This window comes from Myotis myotis, unplaced genomic scaffold (assembly GCF_014108235.1).
Source record: "Myotis myotis isolate mMyoMyo1 unplaced genomic scaffold, mMyoMyo1.p scaffold_m19_p_48, whole genome shotgun sequence".
In the NCBI taxonomy this organism is placed as follows: domain Eukaryota; kingdom Metazoa; phylum Chordata; class Mammalia; order Chiroptera; family Vespertilionidae; genus Myotis; species Myotis myotis.
The window spans coordinates 621,729-642,460 of NW_023416355.1; the positions used below are offsets into that span (position 1 = coordinate 621,729).

Consider the following 20,732-nt stretch of genomic DNA (forward strand, 5'->3'; position numbering starts at 1 on the left):
GGGGAGCAGAGGCTGGGGGCTCGGCCTGGGGGGCTGAGACCCTGAAAGAGAGGCTTCTGTCATGGGCACCGTGCTGGGCAAAGGGTTAGAGCAGCCGTGGGCAAACTACGGCCCGCTTGAAATGAATAAAACTAAAAAAAAAAAAGACCATACCCTTTTATGTAATGATGTTTACTTTGAATTTCTATTAGTTCACACAAACACTCCATCCATGCTTTTGTTCCGGCCCTCCGGTCCAGTTTAAGAACCCAGTGTGGCCCTCGAGTCAAAAAGTTTGCCCACCCCTGGGTTAGAGGCAGAGCTCTCTGGGATTCAGATGGGGTTGGTCCTGCCTGGGCAGAGGGATTGAAGGGCAGGACAGGTTGTTTGAATGACGGGCCTTGAGGAGGGGGAGCCTTGTGCTGGAGGCAGGACCTTCCCTCCCCTTAGCCCAGCCCCCCTCCTCCCCCCCCCGCTCCCCCCCCCCAGCCCCTTACCAGGAACCTAAATGGTGGCGGATAAAGAAGAGACCATGGTCTCCTCAGCCTTCCCCAGGCCCGGGGCCTGTTTCTGGTTCCCTCTGGTGGGCCAGCCCTCGGCCCCCAGCACCCAGTGCCCAATGTCCCTGACAGCTGGCCCTCTAAAAGCAGACCCCTATCCCGGCCGGCGTGGCTCAGTGGTTGAGCATCGAGCCAGGAGCCAAGAGGCCCCGGATGGATTCCCAGTCAGGGCACATGCCCAGGCTGTGGACTCGATCCCCTGTGGGGGGCGTGCAGGAGGCAGCCGATCAATGATATTTCTCTCTTACCGTGTTTCTATCTCTCTATCCCCTCCCTTCCACTCTCTCTAAAAAAGCAAAGAAATATATATATTTTTTAAAAAGCAGAGCCCGAGACCGTGTGAACGCTCACAGCCCCTCACGGGTGTCTTTTGTGAGCGGGTGGGGCAGAACGGGGGCTGAGGCAAGACTTCCCTGGGGCTCAGGGCTGGCCTGGGACACTGAGACCCATCTTAGGAAGCCCAGGCTCAGGCAGCTGAGCTCCCCACCCCCCAGGCCCAGCTGTTGTTTGGTGACTCCAGGGCCAGGCCTATCCTCAGGAGAGTCTTCCTCCTGGCCGCCTGGCCAGCGCCAGCCCAGCCCGGGCAGGAGGGGAAGGAAGGCGGCCTTGGACCAGGGGAAGTTCTGGCAGCCGGGCGGCCGGCCAGGCTCCTGTCTGACTGGGAACCGCATCAGAGCTGCGCACAGACAATTGGAACCCCCCCGAGGACTCCTGCTGGACCCGGGCCAGCCTCAGCGGGCTCCGCTCAAGGCCACGGAATGAGCCCTGACTCTGGTCACAGCCTGAACCGCGAGCCCCGGTCTCTGGGGCCTGACCCTGCTGGTCACAGGCGGAGTCCAGCTGGCAGTGTGGTGCGCTCCATCCTTTAAAAGGCCTTTCGGCTACCACCAGACCCTGGACGGATGACAACAAGTGCACATTTTTAATACACTGCTGGGCTTACAAGGAAGTAAATATCCCCGAGGTCCCTCCAGAATTAAACACTGCAAGTGGATAAACAGGAGAAAAGGGAGCAGACCCAGGACGATGCAGGAAAACAAGTGGGGAAGCAGCGTGTTCTCTGGACACAGGGCGGGAGAGCCACCCTGAAGCTGGAGAGCCGGGGTGGCACTGCACAGGGGCCACCAACCGGGACCCTGACCGGCCCAGCTGGCCCTGCCGCCCAGAGGGAGTCCTCCCTGGAGGGAAGCGGCAGCAGAAACAACACATAACAAAGGTAGAGCCCGAAGACCAGCACACGGCATGGCTAGGTACAGGCTGTAACGTGGCTGCCAGCTGTCTAACAGACCGAAGCTGGAACCCAGAAGTTGAGCAAGCATGCCACCAAGGGACCATCAAAAGCGATCAGACTTCAAAAGGAAGCAAGCGCAACTTTTAGGAATAGTCATTTAGAATTAAACGGATGAGTGTATCGGCAGATTAGACACAGCCAGTGAGTCTGAGCGGGAAGAGGGCGCTGGAGGAATTGCCCAGAGGCAACAGAGAGACACGGAGATGGAAAATACAAGAGAGCCCGGCCGGTGTGGCTCAGGAGCTGAGCGTCAACCCGTGAACCAGGAGGTCACGGTTTGATTCCCCGGTCAGGGCACACGCCTGGGTTGCGGGCTCCATCCCCAGTGTGGGGCGTGCAGGAGGCAGCCGATCCATGATTCTCTCTCATCATTGATGTTTCTTTTTTTTTTTTTTTTAAATATATTTTATTGATTTTTCACAGAGAGGAAGGGAGAGAGATAGAAAGTTAGAAACATCGATGAGAGAGAAACACCGATCAGCTGCCTCCTGCACATCTCCTACTGGGGATGTACCCGCAACCCAGGTACATGCCCCTGACCGGAATCGAACCTGGGACCCTTCAGTCCGCAGGCCGACGCTCTATCCACTGAGCCAAACCGGTTTCGGCGATGTTTCTGTTTCTATCTCTCCCTCTCCCTTCCTCTCTGAAATCAATAAAAAAAATATTTTTTAAAAGTACAAGAGAGCCCTAACTGGTGTGGCTCAGTGGATAGAGCATCAGCCTGCGAACTGAAGGGTCCCAGGTTCGATTCCGGTTAAGGACACATGCCCGGGTTGTGGGCTGGATCCCCAGTGGGGGGTCGTGCAGGAGGCAGCCGATTGGTGACTCTCATCATTGATGTTTCTATCTCTCTCTCCCTCTCCCTTCCTCTCTGAAATCAATAATAAAAATATATTTGAAAAAAAATACAAGAGAGATGAACTGACATCGAGGTCAAAGGAGAGAACATGTACAGTGAGTGACAGGCAGAGCTCTCGGGATACCGGCTGAGGATTCTCCAGAACGAGGAACTATCTGATCCCCAGGCACGGGAAACACCGTGACGCCGGATAGGTCATCAAAAACAGAGCCGCAACTAGGAACAAGCTCAAAGCACAGGGCAGAATGCAGCAGACCCTGAGGACCTTAACGTCACCCAGGGAGAACAGGCTGCGCCCTTACTGGGTGCCCATCTGAACGCCCACCCCGGAGTCGTGGGCAGAGTGCTGCTGCTCCTCCAGGCGTTCCAGGAGGAACTGAACAAAAGAGTTTCAGGAAAGGAGGAAATGAAGGTGGTTCTAGGAATCAAAGGGAAAGAACTTCAAGGACACATTTATTGCCAGAAAACTACCACTTCAGTGAGCCTGCTCTGACGAATCATAAGGGCTGTCTCACTTGTCATATTTGTTTTTCAAAAAAAAAAAATGTGTACCCTAGTTTGTATCAAGGGCCATGGCCAAGGGTCAGGGTCATATATTAAAGGAACCATTCCAAATAAAGGACAAAGTGTAAAATAATAGTAATAGAAGATGCTAACCCTGGGCACTGGCCGAGCTCTAACCCTGGTCTCAGGCTGAGCCGGACCGTGGTCTCAGTTTGAGCTCTAACCTGGGCACAGGCTGGGCCTTGCAGGCCCTGGCAGGGCTTGGCCATCGCTGACTCCTGGAAGCACGCGCTCTGGTGGACCGTGGGGGTCTCACCTCCTCTGAAACTGGCGGGAGGCCCTGGCTGACCAGTCACGGGGCCACAGGGCCCGGCCAGGGCAGCCAGTGGCAGAAGCCAGGAGGCCGCCTTTCTCGAGCCCGGCCACGCGCCCCTCTCTGAGAGCCACCCCGCCTCCTCGAGGGGGCACAGCCTGTGCGGCAGGGCTGCCAGCGAGGGTGCCGGCGGCGGTGGGTGGGGAGGGCTGACCCCAGTCCCGGGGAGTCGAGTGCCATCTCGCGGCCGCTCGGAGCACCGCGCCGGAGCCCGAGGCATGCAATGCCCGCGATTTCCCAGCCGGATCTGGGCGCAGACCACGCGCTCGCAGGCCTGGGGCCAACTTATGGGGGTCACGAAGGATGTGGAGGTTCGGGGGCCTCCCGGGATTTGGAGGTCTCGGGTCCTTTGGAGGGCCGCTGGGGTCACACCCAGGCGCAGAGCTGCTCCTCTCCATCAGGGTGGCGTTCCTCCCGTTCCCCGTCGCTGGAGCCTGGATGGCGACCAGGTCCGCGGGTCCAAATGGGGGACGGCAGCAGCGGGCGGAGGCGCCGGGCCAAGCGGGCGCGGGCGGCCGAGGCGAACACCAGCAGCAGAGGCAGCGAGAGGAAGCCCAGCACGATGAGCGTCGCAGAGCCGCGGTCCGTGAGCAGCGCGCGGCACGTGGGGCTGGGCGCCGGGTGGACCTGGGGGCGGGGCGGGAGCTCAGGAGGGGCGGGGCCTGGAGGGGCTGGGCGGGGCCAAGCATCAGGGGTGGGGGCGGGGCCTGTATGGGGCGGGGAGGGCGGGGCCAGGCAGCAAGGGGAGGGGCGGGTCTGGGTGGGTGGGCGGGCCCTGGGTTGACTGGGCGGGGCCAGGCCGCAGGTGGACGGGACGGGGCGGGGCCAGGATGGGGCGGGGCGGGGCCAGGCAGCAGGGGGCGGGGCTGGTCTGGGGGGGCGGGGCCAGACCGCAGGTGGACGGGGCGGGGCGGGGCCAGGATGGGGCGGGGCGGGGCCAGGCCGCAGGTGGACGGGACGGGGCGGGGCCAGGATGGGGCGGGGCGGGGCCTGGCCGCAGGTGGATGGGACGGGGCGGGGCCAGGAAGGGGCGGGGCGGGGCCAGGCCGCAGGTGGACGGGACGGGGCGGGGCCAGGATGGGGCGGGGCGGGGCCAGGCAGCAGGGGGAAGGGTTGGTCTGGGTGGGTGGGCGGGTCCTGGGTTGACTGGGCGGGGCCAGGCAGCAGGTGGACGGGACGGGGCGGGGCCAGGATGGGGCGGGGCGGGGCCAGGCAGCAGGGGGCGGGGCTGGTCTGGGTGGGCGGGGCCAGACCGCAGGTGGACGGGGCGGGGCGGGGCCAGGATGGGGCGGGGCGGGGCCAGGCAGCAGGGGGAGGGGTTGGTCTGGGTGGGTGGGCGGGTCCTGGGTTGACTGGGCGGGGCCAGGCAGCAGGGGGACGGGACGGGACGGGGCGGGGCCTGGGGAGCATACTGCCAGGGGCGGGGCGGGGCGAGGGGCGGGGCCTGAGGCCTAGTGGAGTCCCTGCTGAGGGCCTGTCATTTCTCCGTCAAGGAACAGAGATCAGGAACCCATTCACCGGAGTCCACGCAGTAAACGGCCCGAGTAGCGATCTCTTGGGCGGAGACTCAAAGAATCCCCCCCCCTCCCGCTGTTGCCCGACCCCCGCTTCCCCAGCCCACTGCTCCCCATGACCCTTCTCTCTGCTGGCACCTGACCAGGAGCCCCAGCCTGTGGGTGTCACAGCTGGTGCCACCTTCTCTTTAGCGACCCCCGTCCGGTCGCCCTTCCTTGCCTTAGGCCTATAGAAAGGGGGCACAGGGGCCCATCTGCCTACACCCTCCCTGCCCTGGACCAAGCCACAGCCCACTGCACATGGGGAACCCAGCCCAGGGCAGGAGGGTTCTGCCAGGGGCTGTGTGGGTGTGGCGGGGGAGGGGCTGTGGACTGGTGAAATCAGACATCATCTTCTCTTCCTGGAGCCCTCTCCTCCTCCCACCCTGCCCAGCTGCTCAGGCCCTGGTGGCCCCTGGTACAAGGCTGGGGGCCTCAGGGGAGGGAGAGAGCTGTCCCCATAGTGGGAACAAAGGCCCTTCTGCTGTGGCCAGTGGGGGAGGGGCTGGCAGGAGAAGGGCTCTCCGGGGAGGGGCACACATGTCTCTGGCGACAAGGGGGACGATTCACCCTCAGGCCCAGTGCCCTGAGCTTCCACAGGACCCCACTCCCCGGGAGGCCCAGCCAGCGCCTCCCCTCCTCCCCCAGAGGGCCCGGCTCACCCTGGAGTGGCACAGGAATCCCAGGTAGATGATGGCGGCTGCCGGCATCAGCACCAGCAGGAACAGGGTCCCGGGCAGCAGCAGGTGGAGCAGGAGCCCAGCCAGCATCCGGCCGGGCAGCCCCAGGGTGGGTGGTCCAGCCCTGTGGTCCGGGCGCCTTCGGGGCAGCATGGGTGCCATGTCTGAAGGGCCCCCTCCCTCATCCTCCTCCGTCTCCCTCTCCTGCTCACTCATGCTCTCACAGGCAGCGGGCCTGGTGGGGTCCCAGCAGTGGTCAGACAGCAACTGAGACCCCGGGGTCAGCCCTGGGTGCTCAGGTCCGACCCCTTCTCAGACCTCGGCAACCAGAGACCCAACTGAGGCAGAACCTTGGGCCAGGAAGGTCCAGCCCTGACCAGCCGTCTCCAGGGCCGCACCGCTGCCTCAGTTTCCCCACCGCCAGGCTGGGCCTCTCTCTGCCAGGCGCCTGCAGCTCCGGCCCTGGCCCGCCTCTGTGGCCAGCTCCTGTGTGCTGTGCTTTGCTCAGGACTTGCACAGCTGACCCTGTGGCGTGGCACTGGGGCCCTCCTCCCTTCTGGTCCCGCCCTCCCCCTGCAGCCCCTCCCCCAATGACGTCATTTCATAGGTCTTGGCTATGATAACTGCCCCATCAGGAGCGGGGGGGGGGGGTGGGGGGGTGGGGGGGGTCTCCAGGTACCCCACTTCCCGGCCCTGGTTCCTGCTGGTCCCTTCATTCCCAACCTGGCCCCTCTCAGCCTCAGTAAACATGGAAGACGCTGGGTGCCTGCACCCTAGTCCCGTGAGAGGACGCGTGGGACCTTGAACACAGAGGCTCACAGCGACAGCAGCCACCACGGCAGGTGTCCTCCTGCCGGAGTCCAGTCCCTCCAGGAAACTGGGACCACAGATTCCGTCCTTTCTTTATTTTTTTAAATCCTGACCCGAGGATATTTTTCCATCGACTTTTAGGGAGAGTGGAAGAGAGAGGGAAAGACAGAGAGAAATATCGCTGCGAGAGAAACACATTGATTGGTTGCCTCCTGCACACACCGAGGCACCTGCCTTTGACCAGAATCGAACCCGGGCCCCGTCGGTCCGCAGGCCGATGCTCTATCCAAGGAGCCAAACCGGCTAGGGCTGGATTCCATAATTTCAAGTGGAGAAGAAGCACCCCCTGCCCTCCCCCAAATCCCCAACGAATGTCCCCAAACATCACTAACATACTCCCACCGCCTCCCAGAACCCCAGGGTCCCCTCGCATAACCAGCAGACACCTAAGCCAGTGAGCAGGCTGTCTGTGAGCTGAACCGGAGACCACAGGCATCGGGCGCCGACATCCCCCTTTCCCGCCTCCGCAGCCACCTTGCCCTGCCAACTTTTCTGCTTTCCTGTGCCAGGCCTCCAGGCTCCCCATCTCCCTTCAGACGCCTTAGAGTGGGGAGGTGGCCGACCGTGGGGGCACCATCGAGGAACACAGGCTGCCTGCCACAGGCCCCGTCAGGACAACAGCAGCTCCCCAGAAGCTCATGCCACGCCCTGCCCCCAGGCACAAGCACGGCTCACACTCTCAGGGTCTTACAGTAACTACCCATTTCGTCAGACAGTGACTGTGGGGTTAGAAATGCTGCAAATGGCCCTGGCCGGCCTTGCATGAGCCCACAGAGGCCGTGGCGGAGCGTGGGGAGGCTGCCAGGAGGCACTCCCAGGCTCCCCCGGCTCCGACCGGGTATGGGACGGCCCGCTGGGCCCCAGGCAGCAAGTAATGGACCCTCAACAACAGGGCGCACTCTCTCCGCTCCCTCCCCCTGGTGTGGCCCATGATCTGGCTCATTCTTTCTTTTTTAAAAATACATTTTATTGATTTTTTTTGCAGAGAGGAAGGGAGAGGGATAGAGAATTAGAAATATCGATGAGAGAGAAACATTGATCAGCTGTCTCTCGCATCCCCCCCCCACACACACTGGGGACGTGCCCGCAACCAAGGTACATGCCCGCAACCAAGGTACATGCCCCTGACCGGAACCGAACCCCGGACCCCTCAGTCTGCAGGCCGACGCTCTATCCACTGAGCCAAACCAGTCAGGGCTGGCCTGTTCTTTTTTTAAAATACATTTTTTTAAATTGATTTCAGAGAGGAAGGGAGAGGGAGATAGAAACATCAATGATGAGAGAGAATCATGGATCAGCTGCCTCCTGCACGCCCCTGGGGACTGAGCCTGCAACCCAGGCATGTGCCCTGACTGGGAATTGAACCCTGACCTCCTGGTTCATAGGTCGACGTTCAACCACTGAGCCCCGCCGGGCTGGCCGGCTCTTTTCGGTGTGACCTTGTGGGACAGGGACACAGACAGAGGACACCTTTGCTGCCCTTGCTTTTTCTGGCCACTCGCGCAGTGAAGTGTCTGAACCCACCCAGACCAGAGTGCCAGCTTCATCAGGGCCTGAACCTGCCAGCCTGGGTGACGTGCCCACATGGGGCTTTTTTCCTGGGAGAGGAAGGCAGGTATCCTGTATAATAAAAGCCTAATATGCAAATTGACCAAACAGCAGAACGATGGGTCGCTATGACCCACACTGACCACCAGGGGGCAGGCGCTCAATGCAGGAGCTGCCCGCAGCCCGCAGGCCCCAGGCCAGCCAAGGCAGGTGCCAGCAGGGGCCCCCCTATCGCCCCGCCGGTTGCCCCACAGATCAGCCCTGATCACTGGCCAGGCCTAGGGACCCTACCTGTGCACGAATTTCATGCACCGGGCCTCTAGTTTAAAATAAAAGATTCTTTCATGGAGTGATAAGTGCTCAGAAGAAAATAAAACAGGGTCAGATCCGGGGTCAGGCTGGCGGGCCCCTCTGGGGAGGTGACATCTGAGCAGAGTGACTAGGCATCACGGGGGAGGGACCATGTGGCTGGAGACCCATCCTGGGGACCCGGTACCTGCAAGGGCTACTCTCTAGGGAGGTGGGGGAGGGGCAAGACTCTGTTGCTCCTCTTGGGGGTGGGGAGGCAGGACAGGGCCCACATGACACCTCATCCCTGGGAGCCTGAGGGTGGGGGCTGGGGTAGGAGCAACAGCCCCAAAGCTGTGCTGCCTCCTGGTGGACAGTCACAGAGCAGCTGGAGCACTTCCTTCTCCCGTCAGGACCCTGCATAGGTGGCCTTCCCTGGATGGGAAGGCAGGGCCAGCCCCCACCGGGCCCACTCTGCCCTAGGCACCAGAATCAAAGTGACCCATCCTGCTGGCCTCACTCAGGCCCCTTCCTGCAGCACCAGTTCCAGATGCTTCTAGTCCCCTGTCATAAAAATGCTCCCTTGCCCGGCCCATGTGGCTCAGTGATTGAGTGTCGACCTCTGAACCAGGAGGTCACGGTTTGATTTCTGGTCAGGGCACATGCCCAGGTTCAGGGCTCAGTCCCCAGTGTGGGGCGTGCAGGAGGCAGCCGATCCATGATTCTCTCTCATAATTGATGTTTCTCTCTCTCTCCCTTCCTCTCTGAAAACAATAAAAATATAGTTTAAATGCTCCCATAGCCTGGCTCCCTCCCTCTCCTGCCCAGCAGTCTGCCATCACAGCCTCCACTGACCTGCCTGCCTCCACATCTCCAGGCGATTCCTACCCCAGATGCCTTCACCCAGGTCGCCTGGCTTGAAGGGTCCCACTTCATCCTGTCCACCTCCTGGAATCAGGCAGGAGGCAAAGCTCCAGCCCCGAGGTGGGTGGTCTTGTTCAGCAGCACAGGAGGGGGTGAGGGGCAGGGCCTGAGGGAGGGGCCCAGGGGAAGGCATGTGGGTACCTGCGGGGGGGCGGGGGGGTGGGAGGCAAGTCCTGGCACATCAGAGGCTGTGCTCCTTGGAGGAGCTCAGTCCACGGGCGTGCTCCTGCTTGCCTGGCCTTTGTCTGGGAGGGGGGGGGGGGCCCCGGCAGTTGGCAGGGGAGGAGGGTGCTGGGGGGAGGGAGCTGTGGCCGCCAGGCAGGGCCTCTCCTTAAGTTTCTGGATAAACAGTGTGGAGAGTGGCCCTTCACTGGGCCCAGAGGCAGCAGGAGGCAGCTCCCCCCCCCCCCCCTCCCACACACAGCAACTGCAGCTCTAGCCTCCAGCCCTCCGGAGCCCACACCCCACCTTCACACCTTCAGGAGGAGTTTCTTGAGGGGCCCACTCAGCACGCTGTGGCTGGGCCAGGACCCGCATGGAGAGGCCCCCCGAGTCCCTGGACAGGCTCCCTCCGGGGGTAACTGAGAGCCAAGCCTAGCTGGTGGCCTGGTTCCCCGGGGAGAAGATGGGGGGGGGGCATGCTGGCCTGGGGACAGGTGGGCTGGGACTGGCTCAGCCTCCAGCGTCCACACAGGATTCCTTTCCTTCCCAGGTGAGTCCTGGGCGCTCAGAGCCCGGGCAGCAGGACCTCCCAGAGGCAGGAGCCGAGCAGGAACTCAGGTGGATAGAGCTGGGCTCAGAGGAGGCCCTGGGAACAGGGGCAGAGGGGCCCGGTGTCCCGCAGGCCTGGGGGCGCTTGCTGCAGGCTGCGTGGAGGGGTCACTTAGGCCTCGCAACCCAGCTGCTGCGGCAGGGGGCCAGCGTGGAGGAGAGGTGAGCCCCTGGAGCGCAGGGAGGGGTGCGGGCATCGGGCCAGGATGTAGGGGGTTCCCTCGTGGGTCCCTTCGCTGACCTGGGTGGGAGGGCAGGGCCCCCCACCGGGCTGGGCAGGACGGGGTCTTGCTCCCCGGCCGCCCCACGCTCGCCCACGCAGCCCCCACGCCCACAGGGACAGCGCGGGGAGGACCCCGCTGCATCTGGCGGTGCTGCGCGGCCACGCGCCCCTGGTGCGGCTCCTGCTGCAGCGCGGGGCGCAGGTGGGGGCCGCCGACCTTGCGGGGCGCACGCCGCTGCACGAGGCCGCCTGGCGCGGGCGCTCGCGGGTGGCGGAGCTGCTGCTGCGGCGCGGGGCCCCGGCGGCGGCGCGTTCGGGGGCCGGGCTCACGCCGCTGCACGAGGCGGCCGCGCGGGGCCGCACGCTGCTGGCCGGGCTCCTGCTGGGCGCGCCAGGCCCGGGCGCCGAGGCGGCGGACGCGCGCGGCTGGACGGCGGCGCAGTGGGCGGCTGCGGGCGGGCGGCTGCCGGTGCTGGAGCTGCTGGCCTCGCGCGGCGCGGGCCTGGACGGCGCCCTGCTCGTGGCGGCCGCGGCCCGGCGGGCGGAGGCGCTGCGCCTGCTCCTGGCGGCGGGCGCGCACGTGGACGCCCGGGACGGCGCGGGGGCCACCGCGCTGAGCATCGCTGCGGGTTCGGGCCGCGGGCAGGTACGTGCCGGCCTCACCCGCGATGGACAGGGCCGGGCGGTGTGGGGAAGCGGCCTTCGCCCCAGGGGCTGGCTGTTCCATGCGCCCCGGTGCGTGCGGGGAGGGCGCGGACCGAGTGGACGCCTGGGGCAGGGGGAGGCTTCAGGGCCGAGGATGGGGGAGGAGCCCGGAGGGTCTGGGGTCTGAGTGCAGCCTGGAGTTTGCTTCCGGTTTGTGACCACCTCAGGGAGGACTGGGGAGGACCCTGGCCGGGCGCCCCAACTTTATTCTAAACACGTTTTTATTGCCCCGGCCGGTGTGGCTCAGTGGATAGAGCGTAGGCCTGTGGACCATAGGGTCCTGGGTTCGATTCCGATCAAGAGCAGGTACCTTGGTTGCAGGCTCCCCCTGGGGCCTGGTCCCTGGTCAGGGCTCGTGCAGGAGGCAAGCCAATTGATGCATCGATGTTTCTGTCTTTCCCCCTGTCTTCCACTCTCTCTAAAAATTAATGGCAAAATATCCTCGGGTGAGGATTTAAAAAAAAAATTATATATATATTTTATTGATTTCAGAGAAGAAGGGAGAGAGAGCTAGAAACATCAATGATGAGAGAGAATCACTGATGGGCTGCCTCCTGCACGCCCCACACTGGGGATCGAGCCCACAACCCAGGCATTGAACCCTGACCTCCTGGTTCATAGGTCATCGTTCACCCACGGACCCATGGCGCTGGGCCAGGTGGCGAATGGTATCTAAGGACAGTGAGGGGGACACGTGTTAGTCCCTAAGCAGAGCCCTCCGGGCACCTACAGGGGCTGGCACACTTACCAGATGGGAAGCAGGGCCAAGAAGGAGGCCGTGAGGCGACCCGGGCCAGATGAGGTGGGGCCAGGCAAATGGCAGGGCGGCCCCTGCCTTGTCCTCCCCTCCTCTTCCAGGATATGGAGACACTGCTTGACCACGGGGCGGATCCCAGCCTCAGGGACAGGCACGGACGCTCTGCACTCCACCGGGCTGCCGCTGGCGGACACCTGCCTGCCGTCCAGCTGCTGGCAGCCCGGGGAGCGGAGGTGGATGCTCAAGATGCACTGGGCCTCACACCCCTGCACCACGCAGCTCGGAGCGGCCATGTGGAAGTCGCCAGCCATCTCCTGGACAGGGGCGCACAGGTCAACGCTGCTGGCTGGCTCCACGCAACACCCCTGCACCTCGCTGTGGAGCGTGGCCACGGCCCCACCGCCAAGCTTTTGCTGAGCCGAGGGGCTAGCCCTGCCCTGAGAACGCAGTGGGGTGAGGTGACCCAGGACCAAGTGGCAGAAGAGGGCATGGCCCAGGCACAACCTCCCCTTTGCAGAGAGCAGAATGACTGCTAGGTCCGGCTGGTGTGGCTCAGTGGTTCAGCATCGACCAAGAACCAGGAGGACACGGTTCGATTCCTGGTCAGGGCACATGCCCGGGGTTGGGGGCTTGATCCCCAGTGTGGGGTGTGCAGGAGACAGCCGATCAGTGATTTTCTCTCATCACTGATATTTCTATCCTTCTCCCTCTCCTCTCCTCTCTGAAATCAATAAAAGTAGATTAAAAAACCAAGAATGACTGCCAGGGGCACACAGCTCGGGGGGCCTGAGCCATACAGCACAGGATGGGAGGCTCCTGGCTCCCACAGCCTTGGGAGTGTGCCAGGATTCCCTCTTCTGAGCTGAGGCCTGCCTGGGTGGAGGGGAGGACAGAGAGGAGTTCCTGGAACAGAAGCGGACAGTGGCTCGAGCCCAGCAATGGGCCTCTGGCCTGATCTGGGACTGCCCCACTGACTCCCAGGGGCGCACCGCCTCCGCAGTCCCAGCCTTCTTCACGTTCTCTGGTAGACACTGACTCATGGCCGTAGATGTGACCACAGCCTGATGGCCTGCCCTTTGTCTGTCCACGGTGGGGGTGTCACCCTCAGCTCTCTCTGTCTCTGGGGGTGCTCTTACTGTGCTATCTTTGATTTGGCATTTGTGGATTTGCATCCATTCATGTCAGGGCTGAACCCCTGGCCACAGTCGTTTACAGCTCCCCTGCGATCCAGAGCCCACACACCCACTAATATTCCCCACCCCAGGTCACCTGGGCCAGGCACCAGACAGCTAGAGGTGGCTCCTATGCAGCAAGGCCCCCAGGGATGATCCAACAAGCCAGTCCCAAGAGGTTTCCCTCCCCTGTGTTGCCTTTCCTGCTGGAGCCCCAGTAAAGGCTCTAGCCTGAAGCCCCCTTCCCCACTCCTGCCTCCTCACTGATACTGGTCTCCCTGTGGCGCAACGGCCCCTGGCATGTCCCCTCCACTCAGGACATCCTATCTAATAAAAGAGTAATGTGCAAATTGACCATCACTCCAACACAAAATGGCTGCCCCCATGTGGTCAAAGATGACCGCCACAAGATGGCCAGCAGGGGAGGGCAGTTAGGGGTGACCGGGCCGGCAGAGGAGGGCAGTTGGGGGGCACCAGGCCTGTAGGGGAGGACAGTTGGGGGGGACCTGGGACTAGAGGGGAGGGCAGTTGGGGGGGACCAGGCCTTCAAGGGAGGGCAGTTGGGGGGGGACCAGGCCTGCAAGGGAGGGCAGTTGGGGGCAATCGGGCCAGCAGGGGAGCAGTTAGGCGTCGATCAGGCTGGCAGGGGAGTAGTTAGGGGGTAATCAGGCTGGCAGGCAGAAGCGGTTAGGGGCAATCAAGCAGGCAGGCAGGGGAGTGGTTGGGAGCCAGCAGTCCTGGATTATAAGAGGGAAGTCCGACTGCCTGTTTGGTGGGATCGGGCCTAAACGGGCAGTTGGACATCCCTCAAGGGGTCCCAAATTGGAGAGGGTGCAAACTGGACTGAGGGACACAACCCCCCTACCCCCGTGCATGAATTTCATGCACTGGGCCTCTAGTGTAAGTAATAAAAATCTCTCCCTGTTGCCACTCAGCCATCTCCATAAATGAAACCCCACCCCCCACCCCAAACAGTTGAAACAGACAGCTGTCTCCGACTGTCGACCCCTGTACCCTAATAAAAGTCATTGCCTTTATTCAAAGCAGTTGAGCTTCAATCCAGGAACCAAGAGGTCGCCAGTTCAATTCCCAATTAGGGCACATGCCCAGATTTCAGACTCAGCTAATCAATGATTTTCATCATTGATGTTTCTCTCTCTCTCTCTCCCCGTCTCCCTTCCTCTCTGAAATCGATAAAAAAATATTTTTTAAAAAGGAAAGAAATGGAACAAAATGTAAGCAGTTGGTGCATTTGGGGAGAATGTATTATAGAATTCTTTCAGATAGTGTTGCAACTTTCCTTGAATTTAAAATTACATCCAAAAAAAACATTATAAAGAAACTAGAGACCCAGTGCACAAAAATTTGTGCACTTGGGGGCGGTCCTTCAGCCTGGCCTGTGCCCTCTCGCAGTCTGGGACCCCTCGGGGGATGACCACCTGCTGGCTTAGGTCCGCTCCCCAGGAGATCGGGCCTAAGCTGGCAGTCAGACATCCCTCTGGCAGCCCGGGAGCCCTTGCGGGATGTCTACTTGCCAGTGGGGAGCAGGCCTAAGCTGCAGTCGGACATCCTTAGCGCTGCTGAGGAGGCAGGAGAGGCTCCCACCACCACCGCTGTACTGGCAGCCGTCAGCCTGGCTTGTGGCTGAGCAGAGCTCCTCCTGTGGGAGTGCACTGACCACCAGGGGGCAGCTCCTGCATCGAGTGTCTGCCTCCTGGTGGTCAATGTGTGTCATAGTGACCAGTTATTTCCAGTCGTTCTGCTGTTAGGGTCAATTTGCATATTATCCTTTTATTATGTAGGATTATTAGAGGCCTGGTGCATGGGTGGGGGCCAGCTGTTTTGCCCTGAAGGGTGTCCCAGATCAGGGTGGGGGTCCCACTAGGGTACCTGGCCAGCCTGGGTGAAGGGCTGATGGCTGTTTGCACGCTGGCCACAGCCACTTCAGGGTAGGGGTCCCCACTGGGGCGCCTGGCCAGCCTGGGTGAGGGGCTGATGGCTGTTTGCAGGCTGGCCAAGCCCCCCAGAGGGGACCCTCACCCCATGAGGTTGTGGCCAGCCTGGGTGAGGGGCTGATGGCTGTTTGCAGGCTGGCCAAGCCCCCCAGAGGGGACCCTCACCCCATGAGGTTGTGGCCAGCCTGGGTGAGTGGCTGATGGCTGTTTGCAGGCTGGCCAAGCCCCCCAGAGGGGACCCTCACCCCATGAGGTTGTGGCCAGCCTGGGTGAGTGGCTGATGGCTGTTTGCAGGCTGGCCAAGCCCCCCAGAGGGGACCCTCACCCCATGAGGTTGTGGCCAGCCTGGGTGAGGGGCTGATGGCTGTTTGCAGGCTGGCCTCAACCCCCAGCTATCCAAGCTCCCAGTGGAGGCTGGCTGGAAGCAGGTATCTGGGATTTATTTGTCTTCTATAATTGAAACTTTGTTGCCTTGAGCTGAGTCCACAGCAGGCCAGGGCAAGCGGGAAGCTTGGCTTCCTCCATCACCGGGGCAACCAAGCCTCCTGCTTACTCCAGCTCCATGGCTACCTGCTGCCATCTTGGTTGGGTTAATTTACATATGGTCGCTCTGATTGGCTGGTGGGCATGGCTTGGGGCATATTGGAGGTGCAGTCAATTTGCATGTTTCTCTTTTATTAAATTAAATTGCACTTACTCTTTTGCCCCCTATTTTTTGTGGTAAAATACTCAGAATGCAAAGTTTACCAGTTTAAGCATTTCAAAGGGTCCAATGTTATGGCGTTTAGGACTTTCACAGTTTATGCAACCGCCCCCACTACCCAGAACGTGTCATCACTCCACAGGTAACCCTGTCCCTGGCTGCCACTCCCCGCGCCCCTCATGCCCTGTCCCCATGGGTGGATGTCCCTGGACCCACCCGTTCTGGGTATTCATGGGATGAAACCAAACAACACGTGGCCTTGGTGCCCTGCAGATTCCCGCCCATGGCCGGGGCTCCTGGGCCTGCACCGGCCCTTCAACCTCCGCAGGGCACACGGCAGCCCCGCTTGTGGCGGATGGTCTAATATAGTGGTTCTCAACCTTCTGGCCCTTTAAATACAGTTCCTCATGTTGTGACCCAACCATAACATTATTTTCGTTGCTACTTCGTAACTGTAATGTTGCTCCTGTTATGAATCGTCATGTAAATATCTGATATGCAGGATGGTCTGAGGCAACCCCTGAGAAAGGGTCATTCCACCGCCAAAGGGGTCGCGACCCACAGGTTGAGAACCGCTGGTAGACTCTTGCTTCTCCACCGCCCCCACCGCGGGAGTCCACGCCCACACCCAGTCGCGGGGGAGGAAGGGGAGGGAGACCCCAGGAGGCTGCGCGCGCACCGGGGGCCCGCCGCACCGAGCATGCGCACGAAGGCGGGGCGGCGGTAGGGCCGGGGAGCATGCGCGGTGCCCCGGAAGTGCCCGGCGGGCCGCTGACCCGGAAGCACTCGGCAGCGCGGCGCGGGCGTCTTTCAGCGGGGACGCCTGCTGGGCACCATGGTCTTCCTCACCACGCAGCTCTGGCTGCGGAGCCGCGTCACCGACCGCTACTGGCGGGTGCAGGAGGTGCTGAAGCACGCGCGGGTGAGTTGGCCGCGCCCGCCCCGCGCCCCAGCGCGCCCGGGAGCCCGCGGACCCCGCCGGTAACCCTCCTCTCCCGTTTTTTTGACCCAGCACTTCCGGGGGAGGAAGAACCGCTGCTACCGGCTGGCCGTCCGGGCTGTGATCAGAGCGTTTGTGAAATGCACGAAAGCCCGGAGACGGAAGAGGGGCATCCTGAGGACGGTGAGCCGGGGGCCCGGGGCCCGGCGTCCATCGCGGCTCGGGCGCCGTGTCACCGCGGGCAGAGGGGCCTGGCCCCCGCCCTCCGCTCTCGCGGGACCGACGGCGGCTTCGGCCAGACCCCGTCCCCCTGCCGCCGAGGCCGAAACCTCAGCACCGTTCTCCAGGCCTTTGTTTCTCTCTTCTCACGCCTCTCACCCCAAACCCCGCGGGACCCGGTGGCCAGGGTCCCCGCTCCGCCCAACCCGCCCCCTGTGTCCGCTCCTCAGCTCCCCTCCACCTGCCGCCCCGCGGGGCTTCCCGTCCCACCCCACTCGTTAGGAAGGCGAACCCAGCCGACTGGGTCCCTGTGGCCCGGTCCCCGCTCCCTCCGCCCCGGCCGCTCCCTCCCGGACAGCAGCAGCGTCCGGTGGGAACTTGGTGGAAGCGTAGAGCCTCAGGCCCCGCGTGCACCTGCAGCAGCAGCACTGGAGGTGGCCCGGCCCTGCGTCTGACAAGCCCGGGCCAATTCTGATGCACAGACTTGAGCACCACTGAGCTGGGAAGGAAGGACCCGAGCCTTCACACCGAGTAAAGCAGGGGTCCTCAAACTTTTTAAACAGGGGCCAGTTCACTGTCCCTCAGACCGTTGGAGGGCCGGACTATAGTTTAAAAAAAAATCTATGAACAAATTCCTATGCACACTGCACATATCTTATTTTGAAGTAAAAAAAACAAAACGGGAACAAATACAATCTTTGTATTTGCATGTGGTCCGCGGGCCTTAGTTTGAGGACCCCTGGAGTAAAGGGTGGCCTGAGAGAGCCTCTGCTTCCGTTTGACGGAACAGATCCATTCAGGAGCGTTTCCGCCACTGGCTCCCCCGTGGAGGTGTGGGCGCAACGCACAATTAGTTATTTATTTATTTTTTAAAATATATTTTATTGATTTTTTACAGAGAGGAAGGGAGAGAGATAGAGAGTTAGAAACATCGATGAGAGAGAAACATCAATCAGCTGCCTCCTGCACACTCCCTACTGGGGATGCGCCCACAACCAAGGCATATGCCCTTGACCGGAATCGAACCTGGGACCCTTCAGTCTGCAGGCCGACGCTCTATCCACTGAGCCAAACCGGTTACGGCTAATTAGTTATTTTTTGTTGTTGATCCTCACCCTCGGATGTTTTTCCGTTGATTTTTAAAGAGGGGGGCAGGGAGACAGAAACATCTGCGACCTAGGTACTTGCCCTTCACTGGAATCAAATCCGGGACCCTTCAGTCTGCAGGCCAACGCTCTATCCACTGAGCCACACCAACTAGGGCTACAATTGGTTCTTAAGCATCTCAATGTTTTCTTATTTCAGCTCTGGATTAATCGAATCACAGCTGCCTCCCAGGAGCACGGCCTGCATTACCCAGCGTTCGTTGGCAATTTAATTAAGGTATGGTTGAGGACGTGGTCCTGTTGCGATGTGGAATGTCTGCGGAAACCGGTCCAGCTGGCGTGACCCCACAGCCTGGCAGCGCAGTATTAGCACCTGAACGCTGGTTCGTTATCTGGGTGGAGTCCTGTCAGTTCAGGGACTCCCCATGTTAGCTTTGCCCTTGTCCTGCTGGTGGTAGAATTGGAAATAGGCAAGACACAAATACCCATTTCTCCATCCAGGAAAAAGGGCAGAAACACTTGGCTTTAACTTTAAAGTTTAATTTCACAGTGTTTTGCTCTGATGAGGCAGCAGAGAGAGTTGAAACTCATCCTGTATAATAAAAGCTTAATATGCTAAGTGTCCAGTCCTCCAGTCAACCAAAGTGTAACATGCTAATGATATGCTAAGGCTGCTCAACTGCTCGCTATGACGAGCACTGACCTCCAGGGGGCAGACGCTCCAACCGGTGGGTTAGCTTGCTGCTGGGGTCCAGCTGATTGGGACTGGGCGAGGCGGGCTGGACACGCCCTGAGGCCGTCCTCCCGTGTCCCTCCCTGGCCCCCATCGTGTACCGGGCGGGCCCCTCGGCCTGGCCTGTGTCATCTCATAATTTGGGAACCCCCTGGGGGTGGGGATGTCGGAGAGCCGGTTTCAGCCTGATCCCGCAGGCCACTAGTACTGTCTGGAGGGAAAATGTCTTGAAGAGGGTAAAGTGTCACAAAACCTTGGTAATTGTTCTGTTTGGTTTTTATGCTATTTTCTGAGGGGTTGGGTGTTGTGCTTCTATCTTGTACCAGTTTCTGTTTTTGGTACTTTTTTTAAAGCTTTTTATTACTTTACTTTGGTTAATCCTCACCTGAGGGTATTTTTTCCATTAAAAAAAAAATATTATTGATTTCAGAGAGGAAGGAAGAGGGAGAGATAGATAGAAACATCAATGATGAGAATCATTGATTGGCAGCCTTCTGCACATTCCCTACTGAGGATTGAGCCCACCACCCAGGCACATGCCCTGACCAGGAATCAAACTGGCAACCTTTTGGTGCATAGAACCACACTCGCCCCCGCCCCCCATCCCCCGCTTATTGATTTATGAGAGAGAGAGAGAGGAAGGGAGAGGGAGAGAGAGGCCTAAATGTGAAAGTGGAACATTGATGGGCAGCCTTCTGCCTGCCCCCTACTGGGGATCGAGCCCACCACTTAGGCTGTGAAGGGACTAGGAGTCAGACTGGCAACCTTTCGGTGCACGGCACAGGACAATGCCCAGCCAACTAAGCCACACCAGCCGGGGCTCAGTTTTCTGAAGTCGCCTGCAGGTTGACTTGACCGGCGACTTGGTTTGGCTGTCCGGTGGGAATTGGGAATGCCAGGGTGGGTCCCTGCTTCCTCTCTTTGTGTCATTTCATCGTTTGTAAATGGGAGTTGTCATTTCCTCTTCTGAACTGACGTCAAGGCTTACCCCAGGCCCACAGTCGTCGCCTGTCTGGGTGACGATCACTGACCCTAAACAGGATCCTTGGTTTTCTGGCATCAGGACTGGATGCCAGCCTCCTCTCCATCACCTCCTGCAGGGAAGCCCTCCCTTCCTTGTCCACATTCGTCCTCCAGCGTCCTGCTGGGAGGGATTTCCCTCTCCCCTCCCTCTCCCCCTCCTCCTCTCTCGCCTCCCCAAACACGGTGTCCTTTGAAGGCAGACACGCTCCTAGGAGCGGATCCAGCTCACGCGCTGGGACTAGGAGCTCAGCACACGCTCTTCTGCTGCAGAGAAACGCGTTTCTGACGCTGAAACTGGCTCTGCTTCTCTCCACAGTGCCAGGTGGAGCTCAACCGGAAAGTGCTGGCCGATCTGGCCATCTATGAACCAAAGACTTTTAAATCCTTGGCTGCTTTGGCCAGAAGGAGGCGAGAGGAAGGATTTGCCGCCGCCTTGGGGGACGGGAAGGAGCCTGAAGGCATATTTTCCAGAGTGGTGCAGTACCACTGAGGGGCCTTCTGCAGCAGCCTCTGCAGCGGCGTCGTAGGAAAAGGCGTTCCCCATGACCATCGTGAAAACGGGCGAGAATCCTTGGCCAGGAACGTGTTAGGTTTGACTTGCAGTTGTGTTACTTGACATTTCAGTCAAGGAAAGGCCTGTCTGTCCTCCTTGGGACAGACCAGCGGCCGCTTGTAGATTGTGTCAATAAAGCTTGTGTGCTGGTCAGCGTTTTCACTGTGTCCTCTGGCATCAAGCAGACACCTCTGTGCTCTCCCTCCATGTGGTGGGAGAGGCTGCCAGGGTGAGGGGTCAGTTAAGCATCTGCCTTCCTCTGGGAACCTTGGATCCTCTCCTGAAAGTGAGGTGTTTGCACCAGGACTCTGAAGTCTGACCCTGGTGCCCATCCAGCACACAGGCCCCCAGCCCGCTGACTACCTATGCTTGCCTTCGCCCTCTATCCTTCCTTCCTGCCTTCCCAGCATGGACCCTGTGCCAGCCTGTTTCCCTGCTGT

General features: G+C 60.6%; 3 protein-coding genes across 4 annotated transcripts; 2 read left to right on the forward strand and 1 right to left on the reverse strand.

The window, feature by feature from the left end:
* Window positions 1-3,128: 3,128 nt before the first annotated feature.
* TMEM88B (transmembrane protein 88B) lies at window positions 3,129-6,260 on the reverse strand. Its single transcript, XM_036307521.1, has 2 exons — window positions 5,785-6,260; window positions 3,129-4,196 (listed from the first exon to the last, which is right to left on the reverse strand). The coding sequence occupies exons 1-2, from the start codon at window positions 6,016-6,018 to the stop codon at window positions 3,936-3,938; spliced, it is 495 nt and encodes a 164-aa protein (XP_036163414.1). The 5' UTR covers window positions 6,019-6,260; the 3' UTR covers window positions 3,129-3,935.
* A 3,593-nt stretch (window positions 6,261-9,853) lies between these two features.
* On the forward strand, window positions 9,854-12,547 carry ANKRD65 (ankyrin repeat domain 65). Its single transcript, XM_036307506.1, has 4 exons — window positions 9,854-10,009; window positions 10,145-10,365; window positions 10,541-11,072; window positions 11,990-12,547. The coding sequence occupies exons 1-4, from the start codon at window positions 9,968-9,970 to the stop codon at window positions 12,422-12,424; spliced, it is 1,230 nt and encodes a 409-aa protein (XP_036163399.1). The 5' UTR covers window positions 9,854-9,967; the 3' UTR covers window positions 12,425-12,547.
* A 3,932-nt stretch (window positions 12,548-16,479) lies between these two features.
* On the forward strand, window positions 16,480-20,450 carry MRPL20 (mitochondrial ribosomal protein L20). Of its 2 annotated transcripts, XM_036307522.1 has the most exons (4): window positions 16,480-16,640; window positions 16,731-16,841; window positions 18,183-18,260; window positions 20,056-20,450. In XM_036307522.1, exons 1-4 carry the CDS (start codon window positions 16,554-16,556, stop codon window positions 20,227-20,229), a joined length of 450 nt encoding a protein of 149 aa, XP_036163415.1. In that variant the 5' UTR covers window positions 16,480-16,553; the 3' UTR covers window positions 20,230-20,450. The 2 variants fall into 2 exon arrangements, with proteins under 2 accessions (XP_036163415.1, XP_036163416.1); XM_036307523.1 differs by lacking the exon at window positions 18,183-18,260.
* Window positions 20,451-20,732: the final 282 nt, after the last annotated feature.

Coding starts and splice junctions, on each gene's coding strand:
- TMEM88B (XM_036307521.1), bottom strand. CDS start 6,018: ATGAGTGAGCAGGAGAGGGAGACGGAGGAGGATGAGGGAGGGGGCCCT. Junction 4,197..5,784: donor GATTCCTGTGCCACTCCAGG/GTGAGCCGGGCC, acceptor CCCCGCCCCCAG/GTCCACCCGGCGCCCAGCCC.
- ANKRD65 (XM_036307506.1), top strand. CDS start 9,968: ATGGAGAGGCCCCCCGAGTCCCTGGACAGGCTCCCTCCGGGG. Junction 10,366..10,540: donor GGGGCCAGCGTGGAGGAGAG/GTGAGCCCCTGG, acceptor CCACGCCCACAG/GGACAGCGCGGGGAGGACCC. Junction 11,073..11,989: donor CGGGTTCGGGCCGCGGGCAG/GTACGTGCCGGC, acceptor CTCCTCTTCCAG/GATATGGAGACACTGCTTGA.
- MRPL20 (XM_036307522.1), top strand. CDS start 16,554: ATGGTCTTCCTCACCACGCAGCTCTGGCTGCGGAGCCGCGTCACCGAC. Junction 16,641..16,730: donor AGGTGCTGAAGCACGCGCGG/GTGAGTTGGCCG, acceptor TTTTTGACCCAG/CACTTCCGGGGGAGGAAGAA. Junction 18,261..20,055: donor TCGTTGGCAATTTAATTAAG/GTATGGTTGAGG, acceptor TTCTCTCCACAG/TGCCAGGTGGAGCTCAACCG.